Source organism: Chlamydotis macqueenii, chromosome 5, assembly GCF_036417535.1.
Source record: "Chlamydotis macqueenii isolate bChlMac1 chromosome 5, bChlMac1.mat, whole genome shotgun sequence".
NCBI lineage: Eukaryota > Metazoa > Chordata > Aves > Otidiformes > Otididae > Chlamydotis > Chlamydotis macqueenii.
In genome coordinates, this window is record NC_141560.1 from 40031835 (window position 1) to 40049987 (window position 18153).

At 43.4% G+C, this 18153-nt stretch overlaps 1 protein-coding gene across 1 annotated transcript in view; it reads right to left on the minus strand.

The window, feature by feature from the left end:
* Positions 1-18153, minus strand: part of DPF3 (double PHD fingers 3) — a 163903-nt gene that overhangs the window by 88517 nt on the left and 57233 nt on the right. Inside the window, exon 2 of the mRNA XM_086749496.1 lies at positions 4297-4457. Coding sequence (XP_086605622.1) covers positions 4297-4457 — 161 coding nt within the window. The remainder of the gene's footprint in view (positions 1-4296; positions 4458-18153) is intronic.

An 18153-nucleotide genomic window follows, 5' to 3' on the forward strand; every position in this document is an offset into this window, starting at 1 on the left:
TATCCCAGCTGTGTCCCCCATCCACAGGTGCCCCCAGCTCCAGTTCCCCTCCCAGCTCAGGTGAAAATTAACTCCATCCTAGCCAGAACCAGGACAGGCTACAGAGCATGACTGCAACTCCAGAATCATTGCACATTGCACTTAGAAAACAGGTGAGACCACAGAGGACAGGAGTGGTGTTACCATATCTGAAACTGTACCAACAGTTGCACAACAATCAAGGCGGTGCCAGGAAAGCAGAACAGATCAAGGGCAACAGGATGGCCCAAGACTTCTCAGCCATCCATTCTGAAGCAGCCAGGAAAGTGTACCAGCTTGGGAACAAAACTGACTCACTGAACCAAATCTGGATAATGAAGAAAACAGCAGCCTATTACTTGAAGGGAAAAAAAAAAAAGAAAAAGAAAGACACTACAAAATTATTAACATCAAGGGAATGGGTTAATCAAATTCTGCAAGTGAAGCCTAAGCCCCTGGTTTGAAATATTTCAACTGTTGGGAATGCCAGTTCTGATCCCAGCACTTTTCACCTACTTCCAAGGCCTTGGTGCATAAACAGAGCATCTACAGCACACTGCCTGGGTATGGCCAAGAGATGGAGTATTCGCAGAAGTCTGGACTGTTCCAGGGCACAAAGCACTACTGGACTGAGGTTTTTCACACCCTTCTTTTATTGCTGCACAGCTTGCTGGGCATTATGCCCATCCCAAGTAGGATACATTTCAGAGCAGGGCGTTCAGGACTGGTTTGAGAATAAAAATGTGAGTAACTAGCACTTCTGCAGTGTTTGGACACACTTCTTCAAGGCACTTTGCAAACATTAACCACTGCAAACAATTACTATTATGATGAGGTGCATTGTGACTCATTAAAGAGGTGGAGGCAAGAAGCCCCACCCTTTCACAGCAAGTGAAAGGTGTGCAAGAACCACAACACTGACATGGCAGTTGCTAGACCAAAGCAATAGGACAGAGAATCAGCCCTCCATTGCATAGCCCTCCAGAGAGGAGTCATTTGAATGAAATAAGCACCACAGCTTTGAGCATTTGTCCCAGACAGGAAGGAGCAAGGATTTACTGCAGGTTTTGGGGAGTATCTGTTAATGTGGGTTCAATTATTGGGCGCTCTTATATGAAATAGCAGTTCTGGATTCAGTCAGGACAGCGAAGGCCAACCACAAATGCTGAAAGCCCAACAAGAAACAAATCAGATATCCTTGAAAAGACAGAGATGGGAAAGCCTCTTCCCTAGAGGACTTACAGACTGCTCCAGGTGGCAGATAGATCAATAAGATCCAACATCCATCTCTGCACCCCTTGTCTTAAGTTCTCTGTTCCTCTGCGCAATACCCTTGCCCATTAACACATTGCCATCCAATGAACTTAAAATAGCCACCAGACCTTCAGTGGATCCAAACCCATCCAATACTACCTTCAGTTCTCCACCCTGACCCCTATCTGTCACTGTGCTGGCTTACATGAAGAGTGGATCTTTGATTGTTTACACCAAGGAGGGGTAAAAAGGAAAGGATCAGTCTTGAGCTTCAAATCCAGCCCCTCCATAGTCAATCTTGCAGCACATATGGAAATAACACATATACAGGTCTTACTGTCTTCAGTCGTGGCTCAATTGTATCTCACTCCAGTGCCTTATAGGGCAACCAGAGAAGGTTCCAACCATTTGCTTATAGAGGAAATAGCAGAACCTGCAGTGAGTTATGTTGTTTATCTCATTAGTGTAGGAGAGTCATAACTCAAAGCTGGTGTGAAAGGCCGGAGGAGGAGGGGAAAAGGAGGAGGGAGTTATGTGCAGTATTGTGTGAAATTAACCCTGAACTGTTTATCATGAGATGTGGTTTTCTAACTGCTTTAACAAAGAGGACAGCAAGAAACCAGGTTAATCTGCTGAGTTCCTGACTCTCCTCTCTGTTTTTCAAGCCCTCTGTAAGTGAAAAGGGGTCCTGGAGCTTTGCCATTTGTCATTGGTACAGGTTTTCAGGTTAGCGATAGTAAAGGGCAGTGAACGCAGCACACAAGACAGACACTAGGGTGGCTGGCTGAGAATTTTCAGAGCCCTTCAGTATGGGCAGAAGCGCATTGTGTACAGCCTGAAAACAGGCATGCTAAAAGTGTGAAGGGATGTTTTGACCCACTGTAATATTACTAGAAATAGATGATGAAAAGACACTCAAGGGAGCCCTAAAAGAGCTAATAAAAATCAAGAAAGAGGAGAGCAAATATGAGGGAGGAGGGCTGCTTCATTTCACACTGATTATTCTAATTCAAAATAACAAAGGCATCAGATTTGGTAGCCGATGCAGATGCAGGAGGCTTGTTTTCACTTAAGACCCTCCGTGAAGAATGTTCCAGCAGTAGTCCCCACTGCAGCCCTGCAGGAGAAATGCCACTGATTCCCTTTTGCAGGAGAAGCTACTGAACAGTTCACTACCAGAAGTGAAGAAAGAAAGATTTGCACAATGAATTTGCCTGAAGTAGTCCAGAGAGTTTGTGGCTGAGAAAGGCAAAGCATTAAGACCTCTTGGTTCCCAGTGTGATGCCATAACACTTTCATGATGATTTCCTCTGTTAGTGTGGAGACACCAATGAGACCCATACAAGACTATCTGTGTCTATCTTTGTAGCAGATGCTCTTGCCAAAACATTACTTGTGGATATAGTGGATGTATACCTGCTTATGACTGCATTCAAAAGGATAAAAATAGCAGCACCTTATTCATAACCAGATGCTACAAAAACAGAAATTAATTGGGTAAACGGATTTAGGAAAAAAAAAAAAAAAAAACCAGGAAAGCTAGCTTTGCCAAAGCATAATCTCTTAGGAATGGGGAATTGTCAGCTGAAAGAAAAACCCAACTGTGGTCATGAAGCAACCTACAGAAGAAGGGTTAGCCCAGAACCTCAGACAGCTCCCAGCTTGTAAACCATATTAGTCAGTCCCAGTAGTTTTGGCAGCTGAAACCTTCTCAGGATATTTTTAATGCTAGTGAAACACCTGTTGTCTCCTGCTCCAGAAGTGGCTGCATTTTGTCTTAGAAAGAGTTTTCTGGTAGGTCTGCAAGACAATACTAAATCTACTTTGGATATTTTAGGAGCACTGCAAGGATCCTTCCCTCAGCATATCCTAGGAAAGGAAGAGGGAAAGTTTCAGCTAAGCACTCTCCAGACGTGGCAATTGCTTTCTTAATCTGCTCCCAGGAGGGGAGGGAAATATACTGTGTTCCTCCCACTCCACCTGCTGCAAACTAGCCAGTGGAGGAGTAAGAGCAGGCTGTATCTTTCCATAATTCCAGATCTGCAGTTTGGGAATTTTTTTCAGTATGGTTTACAGAAACTGGCATGTGTGCACATCATGCTTCTGGTGTCCATGCACCCTAACCCCCTCCCTACCTTCTTTCTCTGGTCTGCACTGAAAGAAATGGGAAAAAAAATAGAAACCCCGTTTGGTGCTGTCAAAAAATCCATTCCCAGAGCTAACGGTGAGTCAGATACTGAGCCAAAATAGCAAATACTGATACTATAGCAAAATTCCCACTGGGGTTCAGGAGGACTTCTGCCTGAGTAACATCTCCAGTCTTTGAACTGGTGATGGTCCTTTGCATTTCAAACAAGGATTTCAGATGGATTTACTATAACAAAGGAAAGACTGACCGAAGTCTACAAAAATAACAGAGCTCTTTTCCTTTGAGCTTCACAGAGCTTTGGAACATGCATTAGCCAAAGCTCTTTAAGGACACATACCAACTTCCTTCTGCAGTTGTGGAAACTGTGGCTCCAGAACTGATATCCAAGTACCTTGTCCAAAGCAGAACCAGGAGTTATAGGGATATTTCTAAGCACCAGGACAACGTTCATTCCAATAACAGGATTCTCCTATATTTTACCTCAGCTTTATATCCTTCCCAATACAATTCCTTATTTTCAGCATTCATCTGAGAAACGTCCACCTCCACCTCTCCACCCTGAAGAGAATTCCTGTCCTGCTTAGAGCAGGGCATTGTGTCTTCTGCCACAGACTGGGATCAATAGCATTAAAAGAGCTACAATGATGCCGCCTTGGAAACTACCATGTCAGGCACTTCTTTGGGTAGAGAGAGAATAATTAGGATGAGCTCTCTGCAGTTACCAAAGGAAATCCCCTGCAGGCACAGAGGTTTAGGCAGCTTCTCTTCTGTGTGGCCTCTAGCAGGTTTGAGCTCCTATTAATTAAACCCCATGAGGGCTCAGTGGCCAACCCTTCATATGTGCAACATCCATACACAGACATAACGCTACCAACCTGGTCCCCTGTGCCTCTTCTCCATCCAGATGTAGCAGTTGTTCTGAGCTACCCCAGTTTGCGAATCCAGGAAGGGAAGGCGAACACTTCGCTCGGCGCACAGCCGAGAATTGTAGCTGCGGCAGTGCTCAATTGCTTCTTTGTAGAACTGGTCCCCGAGTCTGCCAAAAGAGACAGGACAGAGAGTAAGAAAGATTGCACTGCCTCCTCAAAGAGGGAAAAAGGGACATACAGTTGGTTTAGAACTGGACAAGCAGAAAAACATTCCCTGAACACATGCAAAGCTTGCTGACACTAGGCACTGCTGAAGCAGATCGTGCAGAAAGTGCCACCAAAAGATCAGGCTCTCAGGAACCAGACACAGATCTTTTCAGTGGTGGCATAGCTACTGAAAGGGCAAATGATGCAACCACACAGGCCCATGACCCTGGGTCCAGCAACATAGACACCATGGTGACCTCACTCTATTGTTTCTCTTCCTCCATAGTTTGTCAACCAATTTGGCAAACCAGTCATTTCAGTCGTACATTACAGCAACTCCTGCAGTACATTTTGAGCAACCACAAAGCCAGCCATGTTTAGAAGTACTTCACTCCAGCATTTCTGGTGTCAGAGAGCCCATAAACACAAAGGCCATAGTCCTCATATTGTGTGCTTCTGAGGCAAGAAAACACACCCTGTAACAATTAGGGCCATGTCTGCAGTGCTCAGAGTGGGCATTTTGTTATAATCCTTCCAGAGCTTTCCACAGTCAAGCCTGAGGCACCAACAGCAGCAGGCTACAACAGCAACCGGTAAGATCCAGCATGGCAAATGCTGCTTTCCTCTGGAGCCCAGTGGGAGGAACATTTCTGAAGACAATGTCACTTATTTCATAAATAACTATTTGTTCAAAAATTCTGTAGAATCTTCAGCTTCCCTTGAGAAAGGTTTAAAAACTCTGCCTGCTGGAGATTACCAAAATCCTCCTTCCAAATTTTTCTAAATAGGGAAAAGCATCAAAGTAGAGCTACCCTGAGGACACAAAGCAGCTGTCATGCTGGAGCATTGCAAAGTAGGTGGGCCACACTGCTGAACCTCATTCTTGATCTATTGTCAAGGTGAAATTCAGTCGTGACATGAATAGCTAGGAAAGCTACCCATTAGGGGTAAGTTCATTAGAAAATAGGAGCAGAGTGATATATAGCGTAACTTGCTCTGACTGATATTCATTAATGTGCGAGAAGAGTATAGCGTGTACAGCAAGGGAGCCGAAGGGATGCTTGCATGGAGATAAAAGAGGCTCCCTTTCCTGTTCTATTAGTTGTTTTCCCCGCTGCCCTCTTCTGTAGGCACAACTGGCATTTTAAAAGTATACTCCTTTTGCACACCTCTGAATGTCAAATCAGTGCAAATTGCTGTGTCGTAATTAATTTATCCAACCAACTCTTCAACTCACTTATCTTTTTCACACCTAAAACATTGTGAGGCAATGAGTTCCAAAGCTGAAATATGATTCATGTGAAAAAAAAAAGCATGCCCTTATGCTTGTTTTAAGCCATATCTCAATTATTTACAATAACAAGTCTGTAAGTGTCTCACAAAACTCCCACCAGCACCAGGTCATTTCTCTAATGAGCAGAGAGTATCCAGCTCACTGAGCCCTTGGATGTGGAACAAGCACCGTGGCTGGATGCTGGAGCCCACCAGCTTCTCCTGCCCTCTACCACTGACTTCAGCAGCCGTACTTCAGGGTGTCCCCAAAGGAGGGAAGTCCTCCACAAGCAGGAATTGCACTCAGGAGTCAGTACATCCTTTGGCTACAGAGACTTTCTAAGGATTGTTCAGTGGTTTCATGCAACAGTGAACATCTGTGAATGTAGTGCCTCACGGTCCTGTCCCCCTGCTGCTGATCACCAGCTCCTGGGCAGCACCTGGCACAGGGATCTCTGCAGGGCAGCTGAAGGAGAGAGCTCTCTGGACTGTACAGGCAAGTGGAGGGCAGAGCCATGGGCAGAGAGCGTACAGCGGGATCCCTCCGGACACTGAATCCCCCACAATGACCTCAACCCCCTTTTTCCATAAAAAGGCAAGGGGGAGGGAAGAGAAGCAGAGGAGAAAGGAAAAGATAAGCTGCACTGCTATACAAAGAATGTGACTAGGAAGAAATGAAAGCTTATTAAAAGCTGTAATTAAAGTTGTACACTTGTGTAATCAAAGTCAGTAACAAGGAGACTCCAGTTGATCAAAGATTAATAGCTCTTTCCAAAAACACTTGAGCTTCCACAGAGCTATGTCAGATTCCCCCTATATTAAGCCAGGGATGCTCACTAACTCCAGGGAGTTTACTGGAAAGAAGAGCACAGCTGTGTGACAACAAACTGCCACCACTGCAAAGGTTTTCGTTATGCTAAAAATTAGTCCAGTCATTAGAATACGCACACCACAAAGCATCCATATTAGTAGAAACGGTACGTCACAGCAACACAGATAGAGGATCTGGCTGGAGATTACCTCAGTTTCCACCTTCTTCTAAGACTGAAAATAACTAAAACTTTGAATGTTAAATATTTGGCTTTCAATGACACTGTCAGGTACAGTGTAAGAGTAAATTTCAGATTTCTCTATGAGGGAGAAAAAGGGGCTTGAGATCCTAATGGCAGAGAAGTTACCAAGTTAAGGGGTCAGCTTCACTCAACACAATCTTGTAGTCTAGCTGTTTCATTACATTTATTTTAAAGATTTTAAATATGCACCTTTTGCCCTAAAGACAGATAATAATTTAGGAGAAGCATTTAGTCACCTCCATACTTTAAGAAAGCTTGCTTTGGCTCCACTACAGCAAGTATGATCAAAAACCCCAGCCCGTAAGTATTCACTGGAAACGTATTCAGACACTGGGACCTTCAGGGCTTGCTTTGACTTTAATTATAAATGGAATTTTTCAAAAAAAGTGACAAATAATCAAATATAGGGAAGCAAAGAAGCAATATTTTCATATGACACTCATATCTCAGCGGAAAACAGCTTCCCTGCAATTATTTTTGGGTGGTTGGTTATTTCGTTTTATCATTACTCTTCAATGGAGTGACTCTGAGTCGTTCCAAATTTCAGTTAGCTTTTTTTAAGGAACTTTATATTTAGAGATTTTTTTTTCTTTGTTTTCAGTGCTACATACCCAAATACAGTATATTTTATCTTATGCAGAAAAACTAGAAAGTGTTATTAAAACTGGGGCAAAAAAGGGAAAGTACGGTCCTATTGTTCTCATGACTGTGGAGTCACAGAGGTGGGACAAAGCCCAGCGCACTCCCAGGAGGTTTATAATGGAGCTGGAGAACAAACAAGGACAGGAATAAGACTTGAAAGCACACAAGTTCAGATGAAACCCAAACAGATTAGCTGAGTTTGAGCAAGTGAGATACACGAAGAGAAAAAAATAAACAGACATTAATAGTAAAACGTGTATCATATGTCAGAAAGATTAATTATCTGATGTTACGTGCATCATAGTTTTCCCAAGCTGTGTTGCTATGGAAGACTTACACTTCATCTCCTGAAAAACATATCTGTAAAAACTATGGGGAATTTCTGCATCATTTTAATGAAAAGTATGTATGAGTCAGTGCTGTGCTGTGACTGACTGCAAGAGTCGATTCTTCCCTTTGGACACAGGAGTGAAAGGTCACAGAGACTTGTCTAGATTGATATTAATGACACAAAATCATCAGCATACGCATAGATTTCAAAGATGCTGGGGAAGAAAATCAAGAAGCAGATATGAACAACTGCTGGCTAAAGAAGGCAAATCATACTGAAAGCAGCACAACTGGAAATACAGAATAAAGTTGTCAGCACACGGCAAAAAGCACACAGCCCCGCAGTGCAGGGCCACAGGTGAAACCTCGGATGCTTGGGACAGGCGGGCCGGTGACACTGCTGGCATACGCTCAGGCTTTGCATTTACATTCCAGCCTGAGGACACTAAAATAACCTGGTTCTGGCCGACTAATAAAAGCTTGGAAAAGAACAACCTGTGCTATTACAGTCTCCTGCAAGGGCGCATAGGAAGCGTATACGTCCATAGGAGTTAGGGGCTCTTTTTTGGTGAAAAAGGGCAGGACTGAAACTAAACAGCTGGCTCGGAGTAGCGGAAGTGCAGCGTGAAGACTCCAAGGTGAGCACTCTGCAAGACGCCCCAGGCCCCACTGGCTCCGTGGGCCCTGGGACAGCAATGCAGCAAGGCTGGTGCAGGCAGTCACTGGTGTGAGAGCACACATCAGGATGGAGGATCAGAGCCTGTGACTTTCATGAAGTCACTGTCCTTTTAAGCATTAAGAAACTGAGCTTTTCTATCATCGAATCAGGTCAGCTAATAACAAAGTCAGTGAAGAACAACCTTCCCTTCTCTCAGCCTTTGCCCATCTGCTCTAACTAGACCACAGAATTTCTGAGCAGTCTCCGACATTACTACTTTCTGTACAGTACCCAGTGCCATGAATCCTCTGTCTAGGCATGCCTTAAAAAAAAAACAAAAAAAAAAAACCAAAAAAAACCAAACAAGAACTGGCCTGGCTTATAAATTAGCAACACGGACTAAGAATCTGGCTTCACTCCAGCTGCTTCAGGACGTTCATTTCTCTGCTGACAAGGGATCCTGATGGGCTCTGAAAGCAGCGGAGCTGCTCCACCTTTCCAGCACATCCTGCAAAGTCCCAGCTATTTGAGTGTGCTATGCCTTTTACAAAAGCTACAAAATGTGCAGAATCTAGCACACTCCTCCTGCAGTGTCTATCACATTTTAGGTTAGGATCCAGAGAAGGAAAGTACTCACTGAAGACATATAACCAGCCAAGCTCAACCTTGATTTCAGGTGCACATCACCCCTGGAAAACTTGTATAACAAAAAACCAGTCCTCCTTAAGTGCAGCTCTGAAATTTCCACCAGATCCTTTGAGTATGAATCCAGATTGTTTCTAGTTTCTGAAGGCAGGCCCCTTTCTAGTCATTTCCCTCTAAAACCATGCTCACTACATGACTAGGCAAGTAAAAAGCTGATAGCACAGAAAGAAATGACTAATCGTGTAACAGAAAGCAACAGAGTTTTCCTTCTGAAGCTTGCAATGGTCCCCAGCCATCATGAAAAACCTGGGACCTGCTCTCCTCAAGATCATGGAGTTTTCATTTACTATACTTTTAGCGTCTAGTGTTATATTCTAGATCATTTGATGTTGTGAGGAACACTGAGGACAACTGAAAAATCCATTTTAAATCAGAAATTGTTCTTCAGTAGCACTGAGCAAGATCTGAGAAGATCTTGATGTGATGCAATGTGGCTTCAGAAGATACTCTGCACTCTCATTTTGAAGACATTAATGAATGAGTCTGGAAATGAAGCACCAGTGGAGTTTTGGGCATTCTCGCAGAGAAGGACAGAGACTAAGAAATCATGCAGACACTACCTGAGCTATCAACTGCGCGTGACACTGCAGACCAAGAGGTACAGCTTGACCAACCGCATGTCTTGGCAAGTGCTGACAGAACTGCACTGAGCTGGCTACACTCATTCCTTTCTAGGAGATCCCAGGAGGCCCCTGACAGGAGCCTGCTCCTCCTCTCCATGAGCCTTGACATGAAGAATGCCACAGGGCTCAATTCTTCCACCTCGTCTATTTAATATCTATGCAAAACCTTCAGGAAATATGATTAAGTATATGAGGAGCAATGCCAGCCATTACGTTGATGACACGTAGCTTTATGTATCTTTTCCCCTCTCATGCAGATTGCAGTTTCTCAGGTCTCTCAGTGTTGAAAGCAAGGGTAGCATGGCTGGCAGAGGCTGAAGTCAGAAGAGACAGTAGTGAGGCCGGCTGGAAGTGAGAAATTATACAAACTATGAGCTAACGTTTTTTTATGAATCAAAGACAGACACTAATGTGGACAATCTAATAGACACAATCATCAAAAGGGCCTTTTCTCTCTCTCTCTCTCTCTAGTCAGCATAATTCTCTTTTCAAGCAATGATCTGGCCATGCTCGTGTGTTTTTCACATGTGGGCTGACCTACTATGGCTCTCTACCTTAGACTAAATAAGCAATGAAGACAGATGTAATTGCAAAACTGTGGTGCCTACCCTATTACAAAGCAAGCCAAAGAGATCAGTAGTCCCCAGCCTGTCCTGTCCTCATCCCTTTTCCTCATGTACTCTGAAATACCACTGGTTTTCACAAAGGGCACAGCAGGCTAAGTTCAAGCCACTTGAATAGCTGCTTCTCCTTTCTACACCCAGAACAGCAGATGCAACTGGAATCCTGTGCTTAGCAGAGCCCAGTATCACTAGACTCCTGCAGTGCCTTCAGGCAGTAGACCTCCAACTCCAGAGCATCCTCCCAGAAGAGATAAAGTATTCTGCTCTGCTCATTCGCACATCACATTGCATGCTAACGCAACATTCATCAAAAGATCCAAGCAAAAGGAAATACATGTTCAAGAGTATCAGACCACTATTAAGCACTAGAAAACAAAGGACTGGCTGGGCCCCTCCTTTGGCTGTACTCTCTGAAACTTCTAGTCTGTTGGCAGCTCCTGAATGCTACAATCATGTACTCTTTGTGACTGCAGAGACGTAGGATACCAATACTCAACAGAAATAAAGAATGGTTTTCTGGATGTTAGGTGAAGCAGAATAGATTGCTCAAAATCCTACCACAAACTCTGAGGGCAAGCCAGAAACTGCAGGAATGTGCAGATTCAGTTTTCTCATAATGGTCAGTTGCGTCTGTCCCTGCTCGACATCTTTGAATGATGTAAGGGGTGTGAATGTGAGCAAAGGCAAAACAGGATTTCCAGATGGGCTACAGAATGACTCAAACTTTCTGGGCTTACTGGGCTTTCAGTTTTTCAACTTAAACTGCTTTTCAACAGCTTTTCAGTTTTCAACATAAACTTGGCACAAACACATGTTTATCCTAGACTCTCCAAGAGTCAGAGCCATTGAGACATCTCTTTCATTTCTATACATATGGAATATTTTCACCTGATGGACAAAAAGAGGCCTGTAGAACTTTCCCCAGCATTGAAGTCAGAGAAAAAAAATGGCAAGCAGAACTGTTTCAGTAGTAGCTAAGAGTACACAAATCAGACCACAAAGTCGTATACAGCTGCAAGCAGAGACAGTGTTGCTGGAGCACAAATGATCGAAGGGTAAATGAAAGGAAAGATTTGCAAGGAGAGTTAATGCCTTTCATTGGAACAACTCATACAGCCAGGTTAAAATAGACAAGCTTTCAAGCACTTATTCAAAAGTACTGTGCCAGATGCATCGACTGTATGCAGTGCAAGATATTAGGACCCATCAGAGAGCTGACGACAAGTTCCTGAGTCAGCACTGGCACAGCTCAGATGCTACAGCAGTCAAGGAGATGCCCTGTGCTCCAAGTCTAGGTTGAATCCTAGATCAGTGAAAGTGCAACACGAGATTTTCCAGCACCCTCCTCTGAGCACCCAGCATTAGCCCATCCCCTGTATGTAGAAGGGCAAAGGAATCCCCTTTTGCCAGGTATTTATCAGCAGACTTTCCCTGGTGGGCTGGAAATCCCTGCTGGGTGTTTGTGGCCAGAATCGACAGGCTTCTCGCTGCTTGAATCACGGTGTGATGCTGAATCATAACAGAGAACTCAGCCTGGTGGAGCGAGCTAAATTCACTGCTCTGGAAAGAGTCTTAGACTGTAATTTAATCCACTGTGAAACTACAGGTATCATCTCATGCAAAAAAAAAAATCTGTCTCTGAAGAAAAAATGACAAAAGGTAGGCATAGCTTACAATTTGGGGAAAATTGATCTGATTAGCCTCATCCTCACAGGTATTGTGGAAGTATGAGAGCTCTGCCAGCACTTCCATTTAAAGAAAAGAAACAGCAGCACAAGTTAATACTGCCAAGAAGAGTGTGGTACCTCAGGGTATTTTGCTGACAGCAGCCTGCAGGCCAAATCTGGCTTTCAGGGTCAAGAGCTGCTGCCATCTTTGTGCAGACAGAAGGACCAGAGCCGGAGGTGGTCCTCTTCCTGCAGCTGCCCATGGCCTCACACAAGGCCTGCAGAAACATTCCCAGCTCACAAAGCCAAAAAAGTGGGATCACTATGCCCATCTTACTCAGCAGTTAGCATGCGGAGCTGTTGGCTAGGTACAACAGGTATCTACATATGGTAAAAGATGATATGTGCTTATATGAGGTATTTCAGAAGACTCATTTCTTGGCCCTGTTCAAATATACTGGACTGTGAACAATTATACTATGGTGCTTGTGGTAATTTGTCCACTTCTCCTCTTACTTTTCCTCCACTGCCATGGACAGGTAACAGCAGCAGTTTTCAAGCCATACACCAGGCTATCTAAGGTGTTTCCAGAGACAGACATTGCATACAATCTCTATTAGACTCAGCACAGTGACCAATTAAGTTAATCTCAGAGGCAGACTCCTTGGGGACATCTCAGAGCATCTATTCTTTCTCAGACCAGGGTTTCTGTTTTAAAGAAATGCAGCATCATCCAATTAAATGAACAACAGGTGTGAAAGGTAATAACCTAGACCTCTTTTGTATCTGAAGAGAGCAGTCAGAATCCAGCTTGCTCCTAACCTCCCCCAAAAGGTCAAAAATTCTCTCCAGTTACTAAAGGAATGAACTAATGAAAACTTCAGTAACAATATTAGATTAGACATGACAACATCCAAAAGATTTTTTAATACATATTTTTAAAGAAGCATCTCAAGCTGCTGGGGTTCGGGGTCACCAGAAGCCTGTTTGGCTTAGTGCAATCATAGCCTTAGGGGCCAGATGCAGTCAAAGACAAAGCTTATCCATTCAACTCCCTCGATCCTGATTTCCCACAGTGGACACATCTTTCACATTCCTACATCCAGGAGAAAGGCAGATTAGTAAAAGTTGTAATCTATCACCCAAGCTGGCACCGGGAAGCCAGCACACCAGAGTTCTAAAAATGACTCTGCCGCGACTTCCTTTGTAGCTGTAATAGTTCCCCTGCAGAACACGGGTAACACCCAACACCTACCTCACTAATACATCTTGTGCATCATTTAGGCACTGTCTATATTAAAAGATGCTCAGATCGCAGACATCCTCTCCTAGTTCTAGCTGTGCTGGCTAAAAATATCACCCATTGCCTCCTACCTTGCTGCTTTTCACTGCTTGTCTCCTACAACTTACTGCTCCCGCACCTCCCGCCAGGAGCAATACTTGCATGAGCACTCCCTGATCTACCTCAGGCAAGGACATTTGATCTGTTTGAGCAAACCCAGCTGACATTGCCTGGAGCTCACAAAACCCCTTCTGCCACCAGAGGTGGTCTCCAGTAGTACAACCAACTTGGGTTAGTCAAGTAGCACACTTGTTTGCTTGCAATGGGAAAAAGCCTGTCCACAACATCTGTGGTGACAGCTATGTCACTCAGTCAGCACAGCCCTCTCAGGAGACACAGCATGTACACATGGAAGGTTTTCCCTACCACCATAGTTATATCATCGGTCCAAATGACACCAGCTAAGGTGACAAGAGCATTCCTTTTCATGTGTCTCTATGTAGCTCATCTTTCATGAAGCCATGTATCTCCATCAGATCTCAACAGGCAGTGAGATGCCAGGAAAGAGCATGAGGGTTCTGCATGCTTTTAGCCAAGTCAGAGTCACAACTGTCCAAGCTCTACAGCAGGGTCCTGGTCTGAATGGCCGCTGTTAGCCCTCTTGGAAGTTCCCAGGCTAGGATTTCCCCTGCACCTTGTGCAGTTATTTAGTAGACAAATATACAGTGCCACTCAATCCAGATGGCAGAACTTAGAAGAGCTTGAAACAAACAGGCAAGTAGAAGAGTAGTAGAAATGTTCCTAAACAGCAGGCAAGCTTCTCCACCACACAGAACTGTAATTACATTAATATTTTAGGTACTTCCTGTCCCTTGACTAAAAAGAGTTACTGAGTTCACATTTTTCTGCTGACTTGCCTCTTCTGTAGGAACCTTGTATCTCCTACTGCATACAAAATCCTTCTATAGGAAACAATCAATTTTGGTCAGGTGAAAATGATCACACAAGTAGCAAAGCAGAGATTTATCTAGATCTGGAATAAACCCACATAATTATTAGGGTTTACTTTGCCTCTGAGGCCAGCCTTGGAAAAAAAAAATCAGCTATAACCAATACTTTAAAGATAAATTTACTAATCTTGAATGGGTAGCACTTTTCATTTCCTCAGTCATGATACGTATGACAAATAGAATACACATGTAAGAAAACACAAAAGTCTACTCTACCAGTCAGCAATTATTAACCAGACAAAACACAATGGGAAAACATATTTTCTCTTCTCTACAAAGCCATCTTAAGTCTAGATAATTAAGGTTATGTTTCTTTGAGTTATTATTTCTCTTGAATACACAGGAACAATCATTCTGATACTTGTATAAATCTACTGACCTCAGCAGACGTACAGCAGGGATATACTTGACTCATGCTACACAGGGGAATTCCAAAGAGGACTGTGAATTAGATTTCCTTTTCTCACCTCCTTCCCCCGGTTCTACCCACAAATGGAAGTAGGGCAGATTACAGGCATTCCTCTGCTGAAGTATAATTATTACTCCTCCAAAAGGAACAGTAAAAGTTAGAAGTAAAAGGTGAAACAGATACACTGCATTCTCCAACACATCATCTCACCATTCCCTCAGCATAAAGAACGCTCTGTATCGAGAGCACACTTGAACTAACTCAAAGGTCTAGGCACAGGATCTCCTGCACCTGGAGCACATCCCACAGGAGCAGAGGAAACCATCATTGCGAATACACACACTGCTTTAACTCTGAGAAGTGATGCTGCAAACATCTGTGTCATTGTTTCTATAGATACTTATTAAGATGAATTGTTTGATAAAGTCAAGAAAAAGGACTTGCCACAACTAACTTTCAGAAACTCACATATCTGATGGTTGTTTCCCTATAAACCAACTTTCCTTGCATGAGTTTTTATTCTGACTTGCCTCCTGTTCTCAGCACCACCTTAACTCAAGTATCAGATTGAGATGGTTATTACTGTAGAACAGTTAAAACAAATAGAAAAGTCTTGTAATTCACTTAGCAATCAGCAAAGTGTGTTGCTGCATCAGAAGTGTGTTGCTGCAATTATCACTGCACAATAAAGTTCCTCTCTTCTGCTCAAACTTACTCTTTGGCAAGTTTCACTATTCTGAAAGACACCAGTTGTTTAATGCATATCCCAGTCATGCTAGGGCAGATGGCTCTGTGTGTTCACTGAGGTCTTCAAAGAGTCATGATGAAACCCTGCCTGTGACCAAGCATCAGGTCCCAGTTCAGCAACCTCATCGGGTTCGCAGGTCCCCTTCAATTCAAAGTTAGGCAGATACTTAAATGTCTTGCTGAACAGAGATGGCAGCTGCACAGACAGCACATGCTTCAGTACACTTTTAGAATGAGGTCTTAGAAGCAGGTACATGTTGGAAAGGCTGTTCAGGTCAGTTTATCATGTTTTCCTAGCTGGAACTAGCCAGAGCTAACACATTACTTCCATTTTCTTTCTGGGATGTAATACACTGCAGTAGTTAAAGCTGTAGGTCACAAAAGTGTAATCTAGGGATCACGAGACAGTCATTAATTAATCAATCAACCAGTGGAAACAGGAGCTAGGTAGATATTATTATCTCTACATTGCAGATGAGATACAAAGAGTTTGTATAACAAAGCCATAGAGAAAGAAAGACACTTTTCTTATTTCCCAGTTTTGCTCCATCTTTTCTTCTGAAATTTGTTTTCTCGCTCTTCAAGACATCTTTCCCCAACTGCAATCCAGCAATTTTCTTCATTCAGAGGCAAAGTTGACTCCACGTCATCCCTGAAAGCTAGCTGAAGCTCTTCTATACAAAAATCAGTTAAAGAAATACAAAAGTAACCTTTCTTTTTTCCAGTCATGCTGTAAAAGCTACCTGAATGCTGCAGTGACAATGACAAGTAAAGACAATGACTAAACAAGAATTGGACATGGAACTAAACTGCATATTGAGTCGTCACTTGTCTGCACCCTAATTAGTACAGAATGGAGACGAGCATCACAGTGATCTATAAACAGGACCAAGAAAAGATTGACAAGGAACTGAAGGAAAGGAACTGAGGGAGTCAACTGTCAGAGCAAGGAGAGGTTACAGAAAAAAACGAGAGAGGTTAGCCCATTGCCCTGGAGTAATGGCTAGCCTTTAACACATGGCCTCTGCTCCTGTCAGTATTTCTTCTTGGACAGGTTATCTCAGGAATTTATGCTTTCCAATAATTACCTTTCAGAGGGCTCTCACTTATCTTGCAAGAGGAATCCACCAGTAACCTGAACTGCATTGCTCATGCAATCGCCATCCACCCCCTCTAACCTTTCATCCCATCTCTCAAAGCAAAATCAAGCGGTTCTTCCCAGACTTCCACTGCTGCATCAGCAAGGGCTGGTGACGTTGATAAAAATAAGAGTTTTAATGCTTAATCCTACACAAACATTGATGAGCTTGTGGGCAAAAGCAGTAAAATATTTAACCAGTAGGTTAAAATACCTCCTGTAGTAATGTTATATTATCCAGAACTGAAGGATGAATGCTGGTCTTACACCATCACAAGAAGCATTTTTATCTGAGAGTAAGCTTTGTTACTTTATTGCAGCAGACCTCAGAGCCAATCAGTATTGGTTTTAATACATTTTCGACTCACAGGAGTAATATTTAAGCTCTCTTCCTGTTACCCTCCCAATCTACCTTTCTTCCGCTATATGAATTGCTTTTCCTCTTGAAACATCAGTGCCTAAGAGAAGCTTTTACTTTTGGCATTCACTCCAGAATCATTTCAGATGAACTTGCTCATCTTTGCTAAAGTATATGTTTCGCACTCAGTGGGTTATTACACTTCCCTTCACACTCTGATCAAGGCCCTCCCAGGTTGGCTTTTTGTGTAAGGGACCCAATTATCTCCTGTACAAGTCGACGGGCATCGATTTATTCCCAGTACAATGGCTGAGACAGGGAGAAAGATTCTTATTTTCTGTTCTGGATCTCTTCAGCCAGTCAGTGATCATAAGGAAATACTTTATCATGAAGTTTTGAGAAAGTATCAGGCCTGACACAAGGAGTAAAAAGTCATATAACATCTTACATGGGACCCTGTTATCCATCCAGACATGCATGATCAGGGCACACAGACCATCAAATCTCTGTTGCAACTTGGCTTTGCCTCAAATGGGCTTGCAGCCACTTCTGACAGGTACCCAGAGGAATCCCTCTCTCTTCTACACTGGCAACACAACTAACTTTGGCCTGGGAGAACATCCATGCCTCTCTCTGGCTGCATTATTTTAAAGGAGTCACATACAGCTTTCAGAGCCATGAGAACTGTAGACCAACGCATATGCTTTCCCCAGTATTCCCATACTCCCATCTGAACAGGACTGTACCACAAGAAAGAGTTTGATGTGGGGAGAGCATAAGAGGGAAGGGCAAGAGAAAGCTGCTCTTCCTTCATTAAATTTCAATTGGTGCCTAGGCCCAGCAATGCTGGACTACCGTTTGGATTTATGTTCCCCAATTAACACAATTCACAGCATAAAGTTTTCTCTTTCTGTTCTGAAGGGGGAGAAAAAGGAGGAAAAAAAAAACACATTCCAAGCATTTGGCACAGCAAACTTCCCCAGCTATCCTCTGGGAACAAAAAGGGAGAGGGGGAAAAGGCTTGTCACCACACAATTTAAAATAACCCATCTTTGCTGGCTCCACTCTGTCTCAGGGGTAGATCCAAATCTTAGCCCCCATCCATTAGGGCTGAAGGCC